At 34.8% G+C, this 22,312-nt stretch overlaps 2 protein-coding genes across 3 annotated transcripts in view; both read left to right on the top strand.

Moving 5' to 3' along the window:
* The window catches only part of LOC107187118 (V-type proton ATPase 116 kDa subunit a), a 189,621-nt gene extending 177,591 nt beyond the window's left edge, over positions 1 to 12,030 (top strand). For both annotated transcript variants that reach the window (XM_015575125.1, XM_015575126.1), the window contains 8 exons: positions 3,536 to 3,662; positions 3,746 to 3,922; positions 4,043 to 4,255; positions 4,346 to 5,114; positions 5,185 to 5,414; positions 10,700 to 10,916; positions 11,010 to 11,181; positions 11,889 to 12,030. In XM_015575125.1, the coding sequence (XP_015430611.1) occupies positions 3,536 to 3,662; positions 3,746 to 3,922; positions 4,043 to 4,255; positions 4,346 to 5,114; positions 5,185 to 5,414; positions 10,700 to 10,916; positions 11,010 to 11,181; positions 11,889 to 11,991 (2,008 nt within the window). In that variant the 3' untranslated portion in view covers positions 11,992 to 12,030. The remainder of the gene's footprint in view (positions 1 to 3,535; positions 3,663 to 3,745; positions 3,923 to 4,042; positions 4,256 to 4,345; positions 5,115 to 5,184; positions 5,415 to 10,699; positions 10,917 to 11,009; positions 11,182 to 11,888) is intronic.
* Positions 12,031 to 15,374: 3,344 nt separating this feature from the next.
* LOC107187119 (glycerol-3-phosphate dehydrogenase [NAD(+)], cytoplasmic-like) overlaps positions 15,375 to 22,312 on the top strand; it is a 74,438-nt gene continuing 67,500 nt past the window's right edge. Inside the window, exons 1-2 of the mRNA XM_015575127.1 lie at positions 15,375 to 15,442; positions 16,007 to 16,184. Coding sequence (XP_015430613.1) covers positions 15,399 to 15,442; positions 16,007 to 16,184 — 222 coding nt within the window. The 5' untranslated portion in view covers positions 15,375 to 15,398. The remainder of the gene's footprint in view (positions 15,443 to 16,006; positions 16,185 to 22,312) is intronic.

Here is a 22,312-nt window from a genome sequence, read left to right as displayed (position 1 = left end):
AAGGCACACTTTTACCGCTCGAAGTGTACCGAATTCTTAAAAGTTACGAGGCCCACACTAACAATCCTAGTGGCTCCCCGAGATGAAATAGGCTCGGGTTCGTCCACGTAACAAACTCTAAAAAACCAAACTCGCCATTTCCTCGGCTCTCGCAGCCGCTTAGCCCTGGCTCGTAACACATGAATATTTTTCGGCAGCGCCTTTATTCCGAGGCGGCAAGCGACGAGCGCTGAATGTCCAGTTGTAATTCATACATATTCAAAAGTATACATTTTTCATGTTATATATTTCAATTAATTTATTACAATAGGAAACACGTAAACATAATAAAAATCATCTACTGTATATACCATATATTTGTATACGCAGTAAACAAATGGTAAGCAATTGGTAAAATAATGGAAATGAAACATAGAAGATATTCCTTTTTTTTTTTTTTTTTTTTTTTTTTTTTTTTTTTTAAATTTAAAAACCGTATAAATCGAGAGATGGGTGTATGTGTATCGCCAACATGGCGATAGCATACATTCTTGTCGACCCCACATTCAGTCAGACTCCATGTCGTTCAAAACTTGGCGCTGGACCCTCGGCGACTCGAATAAACACGCTGCCGAAAATATCTATCCTTCGTGTAGATATCATACAGGTATTGATATTTGTTATGAGGCTTGGATTTGGTATCAGAGAAACAAGATAACAAAGATATGTTAAACTATATTTATATAAAGTAAAAGTATTAAAGAAGAAAATAAAGAAAGAATACATATATATATGAACTATTTAAACAAATATAATAAAGTAATAGCTCAACGACACACTGCGCCTTTTACACGCGTTCATACTGTAACATGCGACTAACAGTCGACACTCAGCACGCACTCCACGCACATTACACACAGCGCCATATACTTCTGCTTATAGGGAAATTACGAATCTCAACAATACTTTTATGAGGTCGATACCTGAAAGGGTTTCAATTCGGTGCTGTATTGAATTGGTATCGATTCAAGAAGAGTCGGTATTGCCACTTGATACCAAGTACCCAAAGTTTTGATGCGTATCGATACTTCCCACTGAACACTTTGGGTATTGAATTGATCGAATATCATCAATAGTATTGGTATCGATCCCATCACTAAGCCTGAGCCTCGTAGTGAGGACACACTCACGAGCAAACTCGGCTTCCGCTAAAGATAAAAACAACGGAAGGGAAGGGCCTCCTGCCACTTGGTAAATTTATTTCAAATACTGAAATAAATGTTAATCTGAATATTGATTTGGCATAAATTTCAGTAGCTCGCGAAACCAAGTGTACTTATGCGTAATGCGAACTTGCCAGTATTCAAACGCTATTAACGTAAAAATGTATGGGAGTACGAAAAAAGTTATACAACGAGAAATTATAGCAAAATTTAATGCTCTTTTAATACTATTTTTATAAACTGCAAAAACATCGATAAATTCAAAACTTGAAGGCCTGGTCGGCACCCTTTCCTGTTGTCCGATAGTAATAAACTTTTTCAGGGATTATTGTTTTACAAAATGGAACTATACTAGGGGGTAAAAGCAAAAAAAATCAGGTGTTGAAAAATACGGACCATCCTATGATACACAAACTAAAAAATTGTAAAAGTGCTTGCTGATTCAGATGTTTTCATTTTGAAATACGTGCTCTAATCAAATCCAGTCTTTTCCAAAAAAAACTTTGTAAAGTACTGATTGGTTTCCATTACTACGTTGTCGAGGATATCATTGTCCAAAAGAAGTCTAAACCAATCAGATGGCTCTGAATCTGGAGACATCTGTTAACAACTTTCTTGTTTTTTTTAATACGAAATCTTCTATACCAGTGGCTTCACCTTCCCCCGTATGCATCGTATAAATTCTTGGGTTTTTTCCTCTTCGGATGTGTTTGTCTCTATGGGGATACTAACCGCTATGTATTAAACAGATCAGGTAAAATAAAAAATAAAAAATAGAACATTAAGTTGAAAAAATAAGGAAAACGTAATAAAATAAATTTGACTTACCGTTAGCACTATCAACTTCTTCATCTGTCAGTTTCGTATGCATTGATATCCAAATCACTGTCTGTGACTTCTTTATCGATGTCAGAATCATACAAAAACTGTAACATTTCTTTTGCTTTAAATCGTTTTGGACCTTTCACAACTAGTTCACGTCTTTAGATGCCAGAAGGATTAGGCTGATTTTCATTTCTGTCGCTCATTTTTATACTAATGCAGTTTCTTTAAAGAATGCAAGAAAATTGGTCCGACGTTAAACACAGTTATATTGAAGTCTATAGGTATTCTATGCAGACATAGCTACATGCATTGTTGAACTGAACGGACTGACAAATAACCAAAGAATCGTAAAACAATTGGTGATACCACAAGTCGTTACGCACACCATAGTAACGTAAACAATCTCGCCAATCGGCGTCTTTCGCAGCGAATGTGTTAAGATATCCGCAAAGAATTTTATAAACAATTTTCCTCTCGTAATAAAGTTTTGAACGCTGTATGTTCGAAATAAAACATTTACTGATCTATGCTTTTACGATGGTTTGTTATCACTGCGATGAGCAGAATGCATTAATAATGATTGGCCTTTATTTTAGGAACACCCTTATATTTTTAGTTTCCTATGTACCGAAATATACATATCATTGGGATGTATTTTCTATCTTTCGATAGTTAGTTGTCAGTGTAAAAGTATAATGTAATAAGGATGAGAGCAAGTAACTTCCATATGTAACATAACTACATATTATTCCCATAACATTCCTTAACATTATGAATTTCATGTAATAGTAATAAAGTGAACTGTCCAAGAGTTGTAACGTTAATTTTTATAGTGGTCACTAAATGTTTTTCTCTCTACCTAAACACTTCCATATATTTGCATTAATACTAATTCACAACTGTGTTTGTTTTCCAATATTTTACGAGACGTATACAAGGTCACAACATTCCTTTCATAAATTAGCGGGCTGCTTCTTTGTTAAATTGTTCTTCAAACTGCGTACTATACATTATTATAACATTAAATAGGATTTTCCGTTGCTATCTATACTATCGTAATTGGACATTAGTTGTATTTAAAATATCTAATTATTAATAACATATATGTTTATTAGGACGTTATAGAGGACCATGGCTAGATAATCATCATTTTTCAGTAATAACGTGCAAACTAAGAAAAGATTATAGTTGATTAAAATATCAATAAACGATTAAAATACTATACAATACAGGTTGAAATTACCATATCTCATCATATTGACGTATAACATTAAATATGGCACTTTTTGGTACACAACACGTGGGAACAATTTTTATCTTATATTAGGTTTATACTTATTACGAATGTAGAGCGTGTGAGCTTGCGTGTCTGTCCTGTCGAGTGTTTGAGTGTATGTGTGCATCAGATTTTTTCTCATGAATAGTACATTAACCATAGCGTTATGATTTCATTTTTGCTTTATTTATGTATAATTCATACACTTTAATAAAATTATTCTTTAAAATAGTTTCGTCGCGGGAGTTATCCTAAGAGAACGTATCCCTGCGTTTGAACGCATGTTATGGCGTGCTTGCCGCGGTAATGTATTCTTACGTCAAGCTGAAATTGAAACTCCTCTTGAAGATCCTTCAACAGTAAGCGCAAATTTGAAATCGTGTATTGTTTCATTTTTTCCTAACAGTCTTAATAAATGTTATAATATATTGTTTCTTTGTAGGGGGACCAAGTTTTCAAGTCTGTATTTATCATATTCTTCCAAGGAGATCAGTTGAAAACTCGAGTTAAAAAAATCTGTGAAGGGTTCAGAGCTACTTTATATCCATGCCCTGAAGCACCCGCTGACCGCCGTGAAATGGCTATGGGTGTCATGACACGGATTGAGGATTTAAATACAGTAAGTAATTTTTCCTGGATAACATTCGGTTTTATAATTATGGTCACTTTCATTCAATGTGTGTACTTTAATTTAACTAGCTGTTATAAGATTTGAATCATTTATTACATTATACATTAGGTTCTTGGTCAAACTCAAGATCACCGACATCGAGTCTTAGTAGCTGCTGCAAAAAATATTAAAAACTGGTTCGTGAAAGTCCGAAAGATCAAGGCGATTTACCATACTTTGAATTTATTCAACTTGGATGTTACACAGAAATGTTTAATTGCTGAATGCTGGGTCCCAGTGTTGGACATTGAAACAATTCAACTTGCATTACGTCGTGGAACTGTAAGTGTTTTTCTTCATAATTGCTTCTGCAGATTCAACCAGCTTTTCTGAAATATAAATATTTTTTTTAACTGTTCTTTATTCTTTTAGGAGCGTAGTGGTAGTTCCGTTCCACCGATTTTAAATCGTATGGAAACCTTCGAAGATCCTCCCACGTACAATCGGACAAACAAGTTTACGAAAGGGTTTCAAGCTCTAATAGATGCATACGGAGTTGCTTCTTACAGAGAGATGAATCCAGCTCCTTACACGATAATAACATTCCCATTTCTATTTGCTGTAATGTTCGGAGATACAGGTCATGGGCTTATCATGTTCCTCTTTGGTGGCTGGATGGTGTTAAAAGAAAAAGGACTCGCTGCGAAGAAATCTGATAATGAAATTTGGAATATTTTCTTCGGTGGTCGATATATTATTTTCTTAATGGGTTTATTTTCAATGTATACTGGAATTATATACAACGATATATTCTCTAAATCGTTGAACGTTTTCGGATCGTACTGGAGAGTTAGCTACAACTATACCACAATATATTCAAATAAGCAGTTGCAACTAAATCCTAGTGAAAAGGATCAATTTTTACAATTTCCGTACCCGATAGGAATGGATCCAGTGTGGCAGTTAGCAGAAAATAAAATCATTTTTTTAAACTCATACAAAATGAAAATCTCAATCATTTTTGGTGTTATACATATGTTGTTTGGTGTATTTGTTGGATTATGGAACCATTTGTACTTTAAAAGAAAACTTAGCATAATTTGTGAATTTATCCCACAAATTATCTTTCTGGTGTTCCTCTTCTTATATATGGTACTTCTTATGTTCATGAAATGGATTAAGTATGGTCCCAATAGTGATGGTAAATATTTTATAATATTAAACAAAAATACTAATATGATGTCGTTAATAATACTATCTAATTACTACAGGTACAGATACAGAACACGGTCCTTTTTGTGCACCATCTGTACTAGTTACCTTTATCAATATGGTGTTGTTTAATCCTGGAACTGCACCAAAGGAATGCACGCCATGGATGTATGCTGGACAAGAAGGATTCCAAACACTTCTTGTGGTTATATCTGTTCTGTGTATCCCATGGATGTTGTTCGCAAAGCCCTTTATGCTAATGTACAATAGAAAGAAGCAACACCAACAGGTTATATGAAAAACTTTCATAAATAAATATCTTAATTGACACATTCACTGTGTAGATTTTGTTTCAACTTCAGTAAAAAAAAGTTACAATAATTAAAAGAATCTTCTTTTTTCAATTGATTCTGTACAAGTAGTAAAACTATTTAATTAGATTGACTATAAAAAAGTTAGAATCGCTGCAGAATTAAATACATAAATATACATACACTATCTGACACAGACTATGGACATGTTAATATTCACACATAGAACCACATATTTCTAATAGTGTTATTGGAATTACAAACTGTAAAGTTTAAGGGAAATTTCTATGACATTTATGCACAGAATATGAGATTTCACACAATTTTCTAATTAACGGTTCAAGGCATGTGATGTTCACGTATATGGCCACCGCTCGGGAGACCGCCTGACCATATACATTGGAATGTGCTACAACAAACGACGTTACAACGAACCGTTTTTATTAGTACAATCAGAATGTTACAACGAACAAATATGTCATTACCAACGCGGGCAAATGCATTTGATCGACCATTTTGTAAACTGTCCCAGTCCGCCTTCATTATTATGGTAAAGAAACAAATGAAGACACGAATCTGTTAATAACAGTCGTGAATAGTATTGGAGCATCAATTATCATATTTTACTACTTTTTGTGAAATTACATACAATATTTCAATGTAAATGTTACAACAAACAGATCCCACTGTATCCGGAAAGTGAGATTTCCGAGAATTGACCACCGTTATCTGACTCCGGCTCACTCTGCCGTGCGTGCATGACGGGTACGAGAGAGACGTAGGCAGTATGAGTAAGAAAGAATAAGTAGAGTGTAATAATAGTGTAGAGACAGATCATTCCCTAGTACTAATAATTAATTGTTTCGTTCAGATCCTATTAAAAAATTATTGAATGAAGACAATTGTAAGGCAATTCAATCAATTAAGGTCTAGGCTTTGGTATTATTGAAATAGAATATTTAGAAAGTACAGTTGTGTAGTTCTTCCATGTTATTTCTAAAATAAAAATAAAGTAAATAATATAAAATGGTTGAAATGATTAGTTATTTTAAGGTATTACTTTATGTTATTTCAATTAAAATGTAACTAAGCCTCTTAGCGGCACGTGATATCGATACATATTATATTCTGATGGGTGGGCAATTACATGACCAAATTACAATATATCAAACAGTTCTACTTCGTCAATTAAATAGTACTCATTTAGTTTAAAATTAACATAAATGTAGTCATGTTTGGTATTATTTTCATCGTACAAATTTCAATAATCAGACCATAGCCATCTCGTTACAGTATACTAAAAATACAACAAAATTATATTTTTCTTATTCCGGTATTTCAATACCAGTTTGTTAGGTTTTTTAAAAGATATTTATTAAGTAGATACAGTCTACACAGTGGACAGTAATTAAAATAAAATATAAATCTTTGCACGTGCCTTTTGTACCGTTTTTTTTGTACATTCTACACTCTACGCGCTACTGATATACGTTTCGTTCTTGACACTTCTCTGCACGCACACACGTGACGCTGTTGCTAACGCGCGCCTTTTTTAAATTATTTGCAGAGTTCAATTTATTAGATTTCCTAGAATTTTTGCATACGGATCATAATCAAACATCTTAATATTAGTTAAATCTGTTTTTTTTCCTATCCTGTTTTCGTGTAGAGTTTTACTCTCTGTTGCTGATGGGCTTCTATTTGTCAGATATACAGCAGCCCTTACTGCCGCGCCCCACATATTTTTATCGAGTACTGAGTCTGCAATTAATGATCTTGCCTTCTCCATTAAAGTGCGGTTTAGTCTATCCGCTTTTGCATTTAGTTGTGGAGTGTATGGTACAGTTGAATCGATTTTTATTACCTTTTCTTTTGCACCAGCTCTGGAATTCTTTGTTCATATATTCCTTACCATTGTCACAGCAAAATTTGTACATTTCTAAATTCCACTTTGTTTCTGCTAACATAAGATATTCCTTTATTATTTGTACTGCTTAATTCTTGGGTTTCATTAGATAAACCATACAGTGGTGTGTAATAATCAGCTAGAAAAATGATGAAGTATCTGTTCCATCCCAAGTCTTTGGATTTATTAAACCGCATACATCTGAGTGTATCAACTTAAGTGGTTTAGTTGCTCTTTCTCGTTCTTTGTCAAACTGTTGCCTTGTTTATTTTGCCTTTTGGCAAAGGATATAGCAGGATAAGGGGGTCAAAAATGCCCTTAGACCAATTTTCGACTTGTGATATACCATTCGATAGCTTGTTAAGAAAAAATAGTCCGTGCCAAGTTTCAACCCTCTATCTCGATCGGGAGGGTAGTAATAGGGTAAATTCGGATTACTGGTTTTTCCTCTATTTTCCCTCTTTAATGACGCGCAAAAATTCTGTAAAAAATCTGATAGATAGTATTTATCGGGGCGCGTGTTGGAGATTTTTGTGCGATTTTTTGGTTGAGTATCCTAGTTGTGAAAAATAAAGAATGATAAAAAATATTTTTTTCTTATTAAAGTTTTGAAGTGACTACATACATTTATCATTTCACAGTAGCCACATATTATCATAAGTAGTATCCTCAATTTTCTCAGATTTTTTGGTAGGGTGCACCGTAGTTTGAAAAATCAAAAACCGATTTTTTCTGTGAAAAAGTAACGTATACTTTGAATTTTTGTATTTCCTTTATTAAATAAGTATATTATAAGATTTCACGTATTTCTGCATTCAACAAAATAATGTATAAACTAAAAAAATTACATTAACACGATTGCTTGACACTATACTATGTCCCTTATATACGGAAATATTTAATCAAATACCAACAGGCACCGATCGCGCAGCGGCTAGTGCTATATTTTCATTATTTTTTCATTATTTTTTAGCGTTTTTGATTTTTCACAATTAGAATACTCACCTAAAAAATCTTCAACACATACTTTGACAAATACTATACATCGGATTTTTTACAGAATTTTTGCGAGTCATTCCCCCCCCCCCCCCCCCCCCCTCTCGGTCGAGATAGTGGGTTGACATTTGGCATAGACTGTTTTTTCTTGAGCCTAGAAAGGAGCCTAGATGGAATTATCGTCTGTTTACCGAAAGAAGACGCTGGGAGGTAGGCCCGACTTTTTGCGGTGTTCTTGCGATCGCGAAACATCTACGGCACTTGTGTCTCTCTCACCTTCGGTTATTTGTTGCAGAGAAAACCTAAATTTTTCCGACTCCTCCAGATATAATGCACGAGATCAATTTCGGGGTTTCGAGCTCATTTGCACGGCTAGATCTCTATCAGAGAAGTCTCTGAATGGATTAATTCGAAAATTAAAAAACAGATAATTTAACTCTTCCTCCAGACTTCGTACAAATTTGAACTCTTAATGTTGAAAATTGACACTACAGTGATTTAAAAAAAAAAAATTATCTCGGCTCTTAGTTAACGTAGAGTGGAATATTTTGTTTTACAATACAGCACTTCGATACAGTCGAAATTGAAGAAGATATTCAAATTGTTTACAAGAAAAAAGATACCCATACTTTAGAACCATATTTGGGTGGTTTAATTTAAAAAATTCACTTCATTTGGAAATGTACATGATAGTACAACTCTCCAGCTGTAACAAATACACCCCCTGATTACTTTCCGACTTGCCAAAGATGTAGAATTTAACTTTTCCGAAGACGCTTTTCGAATAAATAAATGACTTTATCTAAAAACGAATAAATATTTACTGCTGAAATTTGGCACACTTCTTAACCGTAATATAGACCATATTGTCTTAAAATTTCAAACCTCTATGGTCAAATCCCTTCGAGTATTAAACAACTGAAAAACAGTCTATTTCGACAATTAGAATTCTTTTGCAACTTAACGTGTGGACTGATTTTAACGTACTTTATGTCACTTTGTAGGTATTTCTAATATCTAAATTTTCTATTTGACTTTTTTTTCTCTAAAATCTTTACATTTCCTTCTGCAAGCGAAAAACATGTTTCTCAATTCTTTTCGAATTCTTTTTACAATGTTCCCCAACTTTTCATGAGTCTCAAACGTATACATTTCATTTCTAATGACTTTTCGAATATTTTCATGTAAAAACATAGCTACTTAAAGTTATTTTTTGAAATGAGGGTTTTGAAGTCTAATTCGACTGGACTAAAAGGGAAAACTAAGAGTTTCGGAAAAGTATGGAAGTAAAATTATCTGTTTATCTAATCTGTCAGATTAAGAATATTTCTATTCCTCAATAATTGTGACTATTTGGGTTGTCCACACAAGGGTTAATATCGTATTAAGTAAACACTGTTATAGAATAGGTCCAATTATAATTCCTTGTCATAAATGACGAATAAACCAAAAATATTCAGTAATTACACGAAGATTACAGATGTATTCTTTAAAGCTTCACAATTGAAAATATGAATTTTTATGCAAATTAACTAAATGAATCGGGTGAACTTTCGAAAAGCACCCACACCCGATGACCCTGATTTTGACATAAGTTATTAAGGTCACGCTCCCGAACAACCATTAGAAGGATTAAACCGCCGATCAATGGGTATTAAAAAGTTATTAACACAGGAAGATTGAAAAACGTACCGTAATTTTCCTAGATATCTGAACGTTTATAACGTAGTGTTTTTAAAAAGTACTAGTCAAAGCATTATATTGATCTGAGTTGGTTTGAGCGAGTTCAAAAGCCAAAAAAAAAATACTGTTCAAAGCGTCATCCTGCTCTGAATTAGTTAGAGCTAGTTAAAGAACAAACTGGTAGAATAAATACTTACTTATTTCGTCGTTGAATTCCGCCAAAAATCTGCTGTGATAATAATGATACCTTTTTTCTTGAACGGTCTATAATCAACTCTGATTTATTTTTTCCTTGACCTCTCTCTAATCAACCTTGAAGCATTCTACTGATCCGAGTTGGTTAGAGACAGTTCAAACATTTTTCTGTTCATAACTTTTTAATAACCAACGATCGACGGTTTAAACCTTTTGAAGGTTACTCGAGAGGCTGATCCTGATAACATACGTCAAGGTCAGGATTATCAGGTGTGGATGCTTGTCAGAAGTTTATCCGATCACTTACATTTAAAATGATAAAAATAAATTATAAATCATAGCAATAAACAATACAATTTAAAAAGTGTTCCTAATTGTATCATTAGATTTTCCCATAGACATAATAAATACTTACATCTCATACTACAATTATTAATAAAATGATTAAGTATGTTAAAAATTAACTTTCTCTTGTCTAATTAGTTAAACAATCATGGAACAGAAAATGGGGATGTAGAAGGTGGTGTTGATACAATCCAGCCAAACAGTGGCATTGTTCAAGGTGGTCACAAGGAAGAAGAAGAAGAGATGGGCGAAATGTTTATTCATCAAGGAATTCACACTATTGAATATGTTCTTGGCAGTGTATCTCATACTGCGTCATATTTGCGTTTATGGGCTTTATCACTTGCTCATGCTCGTAAGTTAAAAAAATTGGATCATGATACCAACAAATTTTGTATGTGTATTTTAATGTATTTGAATCTATCGTTACTTTCATTATTTCTCTTAGAATTATCAGAAGTTTTGTGGACCATGGTCATGAGAAATGGATTAACACGCGAAGGTTGGTCAGGAGGTATTATTTTATGGGCTGTGTTTGCATTTTGGGCTGTTTTAACCATCGGTATCTTAGTACTTATGGAAGGATTATCAGCTTTCTTACACACATTGCGGCTTCATTGGTATGTATTGTTTATATGTATGTACATACACAATATGGTCTGGATTAATGCAACAGAATCAGGTCCGACTCAAATTTCATTTCTTAGTGACAAATCCTCACATGACCTTCGCACCGCGACGAGACACCACAAACAATAATGTGTAGAAATTTTCATAATATATGCAAATGGGAAAGTATAATCAATCAATTCCTGACAGTTTCCTAATGAAAATGAGTTCCAGCACGATATAAATCGGATAATGAAAAATCCCTCACACTTTCTAATTTCCGCATGAACAATTCACTCTCCGGTTAACTTTGAAAGTTCTCAACACTGACCTAGTCTATAAAATTAACCGATTTGTCTAATTTTTATCAGAAAAAGTCCGCAGTTGATTGGTGATGTTTTCCTAGCGATATTGGTACTAAATAATAAAGAAAATTTTTATTTTACTGGTAAAAGTTTCACACTAAGTGCTAAGAATGTTGCCCTCGGTCTTTCCAGCGTACTAATTAGAAGCAAAAAAAAGTGATGGAGCTAACTTCACTCGTAGATACCGAAGCTAATTTCTTCGCATATATCTAGACCTTATTGTATATTTCAAATTATTTTTATAATATTATTATTTAGAAAAATACTATCTCAAAATGACGCATTTATAATATATACCATGTAACTCAATTAATTACATTAAGTTAACATTAATTCAAAAACAATTTTCACAGGGTTGAATTCCAAAGTAAATTTTATTCTGGGGAAGGATATAGTTTCCAGCCATTCTCGTTTGAAATTATTTTGGACGCTGCGCAATCCACCGCAGAGGACTAAAATAAAGAAACTTCATTTACAATATACATTACCAGTAATAATGTTACCTTGTGATATAAGAGCAATCGGTATATTTAAATATATCAGATGTTATTGTCACCTATAGGAAAAATAGTGCATGCGCTAATGATTTATCTGATAATAAATAAATGACTCTTTTAATTTGCGATTGTGCATTAGATTATATTCACTATGCAGTTGATGAAAATAGTGTAAGTAAACTTAATGTAGAGTGTTATAATTAACAGTTTTCTCTACTACGTATTTATCTATGGAATTCATTTACATATATAAAAAGCATAAAAAGTGTAATTAGATCTGAAACGTGTAATGAAAGCAAATAAATATTATATGTAGGCATGTGTATTTAAGTGTATATATGTATACATATACATGTACTATATCTTATCTATTGCAGCTTATGTGACATGACAAGAGTAAAAAATACAAGTGAAAATTGAAAGTGCAATAAAATTCCATTTGCGTGTGTTTTATGGTGATAATAAATGATAAAAAGATAATATTAAATAATAATATAATAATAAATAATAATAATTTATTGGAATAAAAATTAAATTGTCAATTATATTACATAATTACTGTTTCATCATCAACATGTTTACTTTTCCCAAGAAAAAATTGTACATCAAAATCAGAAAAAGAATCTTGCATGGTATAATTTAAACCGTCGTTTATAGAATAATATATAAAAAAATAAAAAATAATGGAAAGTTTTAAGAAAAATCCAATTACTTTTGGTATTTAAAAATAACAGTGAACTATACCATACAATACACAAAGCTAGGACACTGTCTTCTTTCTTCTGATTTCTAATAAAGTAGCTATTATTTGTTTTTGCTTTGATATTCTAAAAATTGAATATACCTATAATCTATAATATTACAGTTGACTCTCTCTTAACCAGACCCTATGGAACTGGTTTCCTGGTTGAATAAACAACTGGTTGGTTAACCCAAAAATTTGTGTCAGGAATCATTTATAAAGTTTATATAAATAAAAATTAAAACTAATATCCATTTAAACAATGTTTAGAAAATTAGAAGGTACATTTGGCGTTACAGTGAATATGGGGCAAGACGGGAAAACTTTGTTGACAAAAAACCATAGATACTACATATGCACGTAAACACATCAGTCCAAAAATCAGTGTTAGAGACCACACGTGTCACAAGTTACGACAAGATTTTCAATTTTCTCAATAAGTATGTAATTATACAGAAAGTTTACAGTAGTGTCAGTTTATTTGTGTGAATGTTGTTTGACCACAAACGGTAAGTTAATTTATCTTATTAGTTACTTTTTCATAAATTTACAGTTTTCATTAAGAAATTGTTCAAGTTATTTTACAAAAAAACATGTTAAGTATGAAGTGCATACTGGGACAAGACAGGATGTTCTTTCCATAACGACTCTGTGACGCAAATAGTGAATTCGTCTATACCAATAAATGTATGTCGCAACTTAAATTTTTCTTTCAATATTTCAACAGAAGACATTTTACCATCATTAACTTCTACACCGTACAAACCTGATTCGAAAAAAACAACCGAAGAAAAAAGAAAACGAATCCTAAAAAACGAAAAAGAAGTTTTGGAGAATCACGAATCCCAAATAACACATGACGCCTTGAAGATGGCTTAAAGGCGTCTTAGACGTAAAATGGGCGTGTTTAAGGCGTAATGTGCTATCTGGGAGACTTGCCATTAAAAGAAGGAAATAGAATTTTTTTATTTTCAATTATCCGTACATATACCAATCTACAGTTTTCAACATATAAATTCCCTGATAACCAGTTGTGTACAAGTTTCGAGCAAATTGCCAGCAATAAATGACTTGCTTGTCTACAAATCTTAAAAAACTTGCTTCTCTAAAAAACTTGTCTAAAAATCCATAGTCATCTGTTTCTGCGTTTGACTTGGGTTTTGCAGGAAACGCCAGCTGACAAAATGGTAAAGCAAATTTGGCAGAAAGTCTTCCAACAGGACCTATGTCAAATTGAGGGCAAAACCGGAACATGATTTGCGTAAACCAATTTTCAACATATGTTGCTGCCAATGTGCGCGCAAGTTGTTTATAACAAATCTTGCAATCAAACTTCTAGCCATAACTATATAACAGGCATTGGACAAAATTTGGCTTTGCAGATTTGACCGACTGGATTGTGTGTTTCTTTGTGAAATGCGTCAATAACATACGTCATTTTTCTCCCATAGCAGTCCCGCATGTGAGGTAAAGTGGAAAAATATAGTTAGTTAAGAAAAAGACGTACTTATCGTTAAATTTTTTATTTTTATGATCTCAGTTTTGTTTTTAAATTTGAAAAGAAATATACCTATATTGATTCATGAGTAATGTATTTGATTTTTTTTGCGTTTCTTTTTAGCATTACCGTCAGTTACCGTCTTGCCTCCTTGCCTGACATTCCCTTACGCGTTATATGTGAGGGACTTAGAGAATATTGTATGAATTTCAAAATGAAATCCGAAGAATTGACCAGTTGTCTCTACGCTGGGCTTTTCAATGAAAATGGAGTCAGATAAGACTACGCGCGCGCGCGCGGTGTTGTGTGTGCGCGCGCGCGGTGTTGTGTGTGCGCGCGCGCGCGCGTGAAGGTGTGTGATATACTAAGTGACTTTACTGTCCACAGTATCTTTTAATGAAACGTACTCACTTATATGATAATTTAAACCTTTCTTGAACATTCGTCAAATATCTTGAATATCCCCAAAGACGATATTACCATCTAAAAGTAAGAATTAAGTATTATACCTCCATTGTTTCATTGCTTTATTTTAAACTGGAAATCATACACACGTGCGTTACGTAATATTATTTGGCAATATCTTGTAACATTTTTTTATCAGTGTCACATGAATATTAAAAATAACAGGTGTAAAAAATGTACAGTACTCGAGTATATTTGTCACCGGCTTTGTTTATGTTATTTTTCATTTTAAGAGATTATTATTAAATTGTACATTTTATGTATTTATAATATACACGACTGTATAAAACTCATTATCTTAAAATGCATTGTGTTGCATATCTTGATTATAAAAGTCATTTCAGCACGGTCATGTAATCCGTGTAAAATTATACAATGAAAATATACAATTTTTATCACAATGGACATTAATTGATACACTCTCAAATTCTGATAACGATAATGACTCGTCTATCAGTTTTCGTTACTATCAACTCGTTCGTCAGTTTTGTGCGCTTCCACTTCCACGGAAACAGCGCAAGCTTTCTTGTGTGCGGATCTGTTCTGTTCCAGTCGTCCCTTCGATTCGGAGTCGCGTACTTCGTGCAACTTCGTGTCTACCACTTCCCGATTCCTTACAGTTTATAAACGTGTTCCTCTGATATCCACAAAAAATACGACCATGGCAGCCAAACAGCGTGTTTGCATTATTGGATCTGGAAACTGGTAGGTAGTCACTAATATTAACACTTATATTTTTTATGACAAACTATTTGTCTGCTGATTCAGTTAATCGTATTGCACGTGCTAGATACAAAGAGAGCTTGGTGTGTCACATACTTATGATTACAGTTTATTTCCCCTCTTACTATACTTTTAAAAATTGGGACTCTGGAACAATTGTCATTTGTCATATGTTATTAATACAGAGTAGCAATTCTTTGTAATAGTTCAGAGCGTATACAAACACACGCATTAGGGATTAATAAAGTAGTAATCAAATGTCCACCTAAAACATACAAAATCATGTTATGAATATCATACACATGATAATGTGTAAATCGAATGTTCAGGTTTTTCGATATTCAGGTTATATTCAAAAATATAATTCGATAATTAAGTTGCACGAATACATTTTCGACATACAAGTGAATACATTGGAGACGTATAAAGATTTGTAGAAATGTCTTAAACAAAAAATAAATTCTTATTACTTTTTTAATTAAACCTTTGAAAATAATTTTATGATAGGTATTATAACCCTCATTTATGTCTGCGTACGGATTACAGGGGTTCAGCTATCGCTAAGATAGTTGGAGCAAATGCTAGTAATCTAAGCATCTTTGATGATTACGTTACGATGTATGTATATGAAGAAATTATCAATGGAAAAAGGTTGACCAATATTATAAACGAGACACATGAAAACGTAAAATATCTTCCCGGACATAAACTTCCAACCAATGTGGTAAGTATAGTTGTTTCATTGTATGTTTTATAATGAAATTCATTTCATTCTCGTGTTACATATCATTGTTCTTGTTAATGTTTTTTCTTGGCGCATTGCTATCGAAAATTTGAAAATATGCGTGTTTGTGTATACGTAGGGTTAAGAGAATGAGATACCTAAATTGTATGTATACATATATACTATGAATTTTGGGTATACGTTTCGGTTTTTTGCATCATAAACGCAATACACTTATACATATTTGAATACGTACGTGAACATTAAGCAATAAGTTATATAAGTGTGTATGCATCTTACACACTATAAGAAATTTACTTTAATTCACCTTTATAAGATTTCGATGATTGAGGTAGTATTATCAGTTTCACACATTTTTTCGATAAATTTAATTTCATTATTTAAAACTCTCTAAAACAAACAACATCGGTGAGGCATTTCGCAGTATCTAGGTGTGTCCTACTGTGCTGCATAGTAATGAATAGTACATAACATGCTCCTGCGTAAGTGTACGGAATAAGAGTACAATTCACGTTTACATAACCCTCAAGTTCGTAAGATAAGGAATACATACTGCTTGTGTATACATGCATACACACACGTATCATACAGTGACTCACAAATTCGTTTACAAGAACGTTCGAAATAACAATTAAGTGTAAATATTTGTATGCAACTCGTGCTTACGTGACCTGATTATCTTTACTTTCATCATCCGTAAGAGGTAAATTGGTCTCAATTTTTATATAAAATTCGTACATATGTAGTTGGTACATACGATGGTCAAATAAACGTGAGAGCCATCTGTGAACAAATTTATGAGTTACAGTATATATTATTTTCCACTGTGTGTTAAATTCAGACTTAAAGAAGATAATTTTGCAATTCTACCTGGTTAGTCTTTAATAGTGAAATAAAATAATTTTTCTTTTTGAAATTTCAAATAATTCTCAGTTATTAAGTATTATAGTTCATTTCGTTTTGATATTAAGATTTGCCCTGTATTGAATCAACCAATTTTCTGGTATTATCCTGAACTATTTGAGATAAGTATGTGTGTGATGTATATTCATATATGCAGTTACCGAATTTTCAATATCAATTACTTTCCACAGCAGAACCTTGGCCGTGACCAAGACGACTTAGGTTCTATTTAGAGACACTACAATAAAAGACTGGACTTGAGCCAGTCAGTTTTTATTGGTTCGCCAAACCTTTGCTATACCCTCTCATTTTTAAATTTATGAATTATACTAATCTTAATTGTAACACAATTTTAAGAAAATAAATGTTTGGAGGTTCGTAAAAAAGATTCTTTGTTATATAATTCTAATTTTTTATAATATCTATTTGTCTTAAAGTGCAGAATTGAATAGTAATGAACATGACAAATGTATATTCACAAAATTTTATTTTATATGTATAATCATAGTATTAACTTACCAATGTATTTTTCATATAATTATTACACTTGTATTATTTATTCACAATAATTAAATAAAATGACATAAATAAATTGAAATAAATAAATTAAAATGAAAAACGAAAGAAAACTTTTTTATGTATAATCATGGTTGTGAAACACAATTCTATTATCTTTTTACAGTAATTAACATTTATGTATGTATGTATGTATGTATGTATGTATTAGTTTATTGACTTCCTTTGGGGTTACAAGTACTTCCGTTTCCAGCCTTATCCAGCCTTTCCAGCATTTATTTCTATCTTACATTGTACTTTTTACGCTTACATCTTATCTTACTCTCTACTTTTATATCTTACATTCTAGTTTTTATCTGACATTCTACTTATAACTAGTTTACCGCTTTAAACTCTGATCAGTCTCTTATATTTTGTTCTCTCTCCCGTTTTCGCATTCCTACGCTTGCCTTTTGCGCCCGTCATCGCCTTTCTCTGCTTTTCTCGCGTTCACCTTATCTTGTGTATATCCTTAAACTTAACGCCTTATCCTATCTTTCTTGCCTTGCCTTATCTCCTCTATTCGGGTGTTTATCGTCTTTGAATTTGTATTCCTTAATTTTTATCTTATCTCTGAACCCTCCACCTTCGACTTTCTATCCTTCCGTTTCCGTTCTCTCTCTCTCTCTCTCTCTCTCTCTCTCTCTCTCTCTCTCTTTCTCTGTGCCTGTGTGTTTGTCTCCTCCCTCTTCTCTCTCCTTTCCTTCTTCCACTTTTCCTGTTATTTTACTTCTTTCTTCAACTATTTCTCTTAACTACCCTTCTCCTTCCTCCCCTAGTACTTCTTTTCCTCTCTCTTGCCAGCTCCCATTGTTTCCTCTATCTCTACATCCCTCCCAAATATGTTCCCATGTCTCTTCCTCCTTTCCGCATAATTTACATACCCTTTTCTCTATCTCTTCCTAGTATCTTGCTTCCCTTACCTCATTTCCTAACCTACAACGCGCTACTCTTCTCCACTTACTCTCTCCCCAGCCTTTTGCCATATATTCTGGAAACCCTTCTCCCTTCACCCACTTATACCACTTGTTGTACTTTGATTCCCTTATCCTTTCCCACGTTTGTCTATTATCTTTCTCTTCGTATCTTTTTTCTATCTCCTCGTACCCCTCCCTCCCCTTTTCTCTCAGTCTTTTCACCTCCTCCATCTGTATTCCTACCTCTTTAAAAAATTCTCTCCTTTCCTCCTCCCACGCAGATAATTTTTTCTCTTTTCTTTATTTCCTCCCAGCACTTTCTTGCCCATTCACTTCCTCCATCCTCCTCTAGTCTTATTTCATAGTTCCATGCCCTTCTTCCTGCTTTTATGTGCACCTTCTCCCTATTTACCTCTTTCCTCGCCATATACCCTGGTGTTGTCCACTCCACCCCTAGTACCCATCTTGTATATTTTTCCTGGCTTGCCTCGACCGCTTCCCCCCCCCTTCCATCCTCATATCTCTACCCCATAACTCTCCACTGTCCACATTAATGCGTCGAACAAAAATAGTCTCCTCTTCACGTCCTTCGCGAACTTCCTTTTTCCCATTCCCCACACCTGCCTCATCGCGATTATTGCCTTCCTTGCTCTTATTATCACTTGCCGCTTTTGTGCCCCATTCCTTCCTATCTCATACCCTAGGTTGTACCCTAGGTATGTAAAGTGATTCACCTTCTCAATTTTTCTTCCTTTCCATCTCTACGTGAATTTCTTCTTCCTTCCTCCTCCTTTCGCAATCTTCATCACTTTCGTTTTTTCTATGTTTAACTCTAGCTTTTTCTTATCCAGATACCTTTCTAGCCCAGCTATCATCGCCCCCAATTCACTCTCGTCTTCTGCAATCAGACATTCCGCATTCTCACCCGACAGGGATCTTATCCCCTCCCCTCATCCCCCTTTTCCTAGTTCTTCCTCTAGGTCAGCTATCAGTGTGTTGAACAAGTGAAGGCTCAGTGGGCATCCCTGCCTTACCCCCTTCTCTGTCCAAAAGCTTTCCTCCAGTTCCCCCTACCCTTACCCTGTTCTTCGTCTCCGCGTACACTTCTATCCTTTTCCTCAGCCCTACGCTTACCCCTCTCTTTTCCATCGCTCTCCATAGGACCCCCCTATCTACTAAATCAAATGCCGTTCTTACATCTATAAACAGAGCTATCATTTTTCCTCCTGGCCTTTCTATATTTCTTCCTATTAAATAATTCAAAATATAAGTGTTGTCTACTGTACCCCTTCCCCTTCTGAAGCCCGTCTGATTCTCCGGTATCATTTTTTTTTCATCTATTTCTTTTACCAGCCTTTCTGCCAGCACCGATGCGTACATTTTATATAGTGATGACATTACTGTCACCCACCTATACTCCTCTACCCTCATTCCATCTCCCTTTTTTATGAAGGATATTATTAATCCTTCCTTCCATTCTTCCGGCCACCCTTCCCCTCTCCATACCCTATTTATTATTTTTCGTGCCCACTCTTGTACCTTCACCCCGTGTATTTCCATACCTCATTTGGTATTTGATCCAATCCCATAGCTTTCTTGTCTCTCAGTTTTCTCCTTTTCTTTCTTATCTCTTCCCCTATTACCTCCTCACTTCCTTCCTTTGTTCTTTCCATTCTTTGTCCCGTTACCGCTTTCCGATCTACCCCTGTTAGCACCTGCATATAATGTTCTTTCCACTCTTTCATCCCTATCTTTTCGTTTACCCTCTTCCTTACTTTTCCTCCCCCTATTCACAAGCTCCCACACCTCCTTCTCATTCTTTACTTCTTCTGCTTCTTTCACGAACCTGTCCGCCTTTTCCTTTTTTTTTCCTCACACTTTCTTTCGAACTGCCTCTTTGCTTCCCCGTACCCTTCTACTTCTCCCTTACCCTTTGTCCATCGTCTCAGTGCCTTCCTCGCTTCTCTCTTTGCTGCTGCACACTCTTCATCCCACCATCCCTTTCTCTTTCTCCCCCCACCCCTTTTGTAGCCCTTCCCTCAACCTCCGTAATCCCTCCTGTATTTCGGTTTCTATCCTATTTCTCTTTTTTCCCCTATCCTTGCCACTACCTCTCTGAATCTCTCCCGCCCACTCTCGTTCCACACCCCTCTCCCCGGTGTGTTCCTGTTTCCTTCCTCCCCTTTTTCTTTTCTTCTTTCCTCTCTTACCGTCACTATCAACGGTCCGAATCTATCCCCTCCCCCACTTCTAACCTCTCTACTCTATCCCCTATGCCCACCTCTCCCACTACATAGTCTATTACCGATTCTCCTCTGGCCCTTGTATATGTGAATTCTCCTCTCTCATCTCCTTTTATTGTCCCATTCAGAATCCCCCATCCTTGTTCCTCAAGCCATCTCACTAGTTTCCTTCCCTTAGTGTTCTCCGTTGCGTCCTTTGATCTCCTCATCCCTTCTTCCTCTCCTTCCAATATGCACCCTCCCCTTATTCCCGTTCTTACATTAAAATCTCCTCCTACTAGAATCTCTCTATCTTCCCCTCCCATTTCTGCCCATTCCTTCACTCTTTCCAGCTTTCGCTTTAGGTATCCACTAACGTACATTCCTACGAAGGTCCATCTTTTTGTTCCTATTTTTGCCCTTACTTCTATTGTCCCTTGATCTATTATTTTAACCCCCCCCCCTGGTTTCCTTCAATCATTTCTTTTCTTATCCCTGCTACCATTCCCCCTTTTGTCCTCCCTTTATTGCTCTCTCTCTCTTCGCTGCTTGCATCGCCCAAATAAAACCCTTAGGTAATTTTCCTCTTAACGCCTCCCATTTCTTCTCCTCTATTCATGTTTCCATCATTATTACTATGCTCCACTTTCCTATTCTCCTCCAGAATTCATTATCCTTTATCGCTAGCCCTGCCACGTTCCGCAATGCTATTTTACACCCCGTTCTTCCCGTCCCAACTTCCTTTGCCCCTTGATCCCTTTTCCTACCTAGTCCTAATCTCCTTTTTCCCTGCTCCCCTTTTGTCCTTCCCCCCGACTCCTTTGCTCTGTTTCTCTTTCCTTAACCTCACACCTCTCCCTACCTTCTCCGTCCCTTAGCAACTCCTTTCTTTCATCCTACCTCCACCAACGTCCTTTTATCATTATCTTACCATATCGTACCCAAGCACTCTTTCCCCTCCTCTCTCATTCCGCTATTGCTTCTAAGCTTATCTTCATCTTCCTTTTTCTCTGTGTGAGGTCATCTTCTATTCTCTCGTTTCTACCAGTTAACTACTTCTTTGTTTCCATCACTCTTCTTTTCGTTTCCCCGTCCCTCAACTTTGCTATCACCATTCCTCCTCCCCCCTTACCCTTCTTACTGTCTCGATGGCGTCCTCTATCCCTAAAATCTTTAGTAATTGTTCTACTCCTTCCTCTATCTTGCCCCCTGTACCTGTCATTCCGCTCACCACGATCTTTCTCCTTCTCTCCTTCCTTTCTTTCTCTTCTACTTTCCATTCTAGTTCCCTTATCCTTTTTTCTATTTCCCCCCCTATCCTATTCTCTTCTCCTACCCTACCTTCTTTCCTTCCTAATTCTAGTTTTTCTAATCTCCCCTCTATCTCCTCCCCCTTACTCCCTCCTTCTCTCTCTCTTTTCCATCTACTTTACTATTTCTTTAATTTCCTTTTTTATTTTCTCTTTTTCCTCCTCCCACTTTTCCTCCCTCTTTCTCATATCTTCTTTTA

The sequence above is a fragment of the Dufourea novaeangliae genome, unplaced genomic scaffold (genome assembly GCF_001272555.1).
Source record: "Dufourea novaeangliae isolate 0120121106 unplaced genomic scaffold, ASM127255v1 scaffold98, whole genome shotgun sequence".
NCBI classification, from domain to species: domain Eukaryota; kingdom Metazoa; phylum Arthropoda; class Insecta; order Hymenoptera; family Halictidae; genus Dufourea; species Dufourea novaeangliae.
This window is presented reverse-complemented; position numbering and strand designations above follow the sequence as displayed.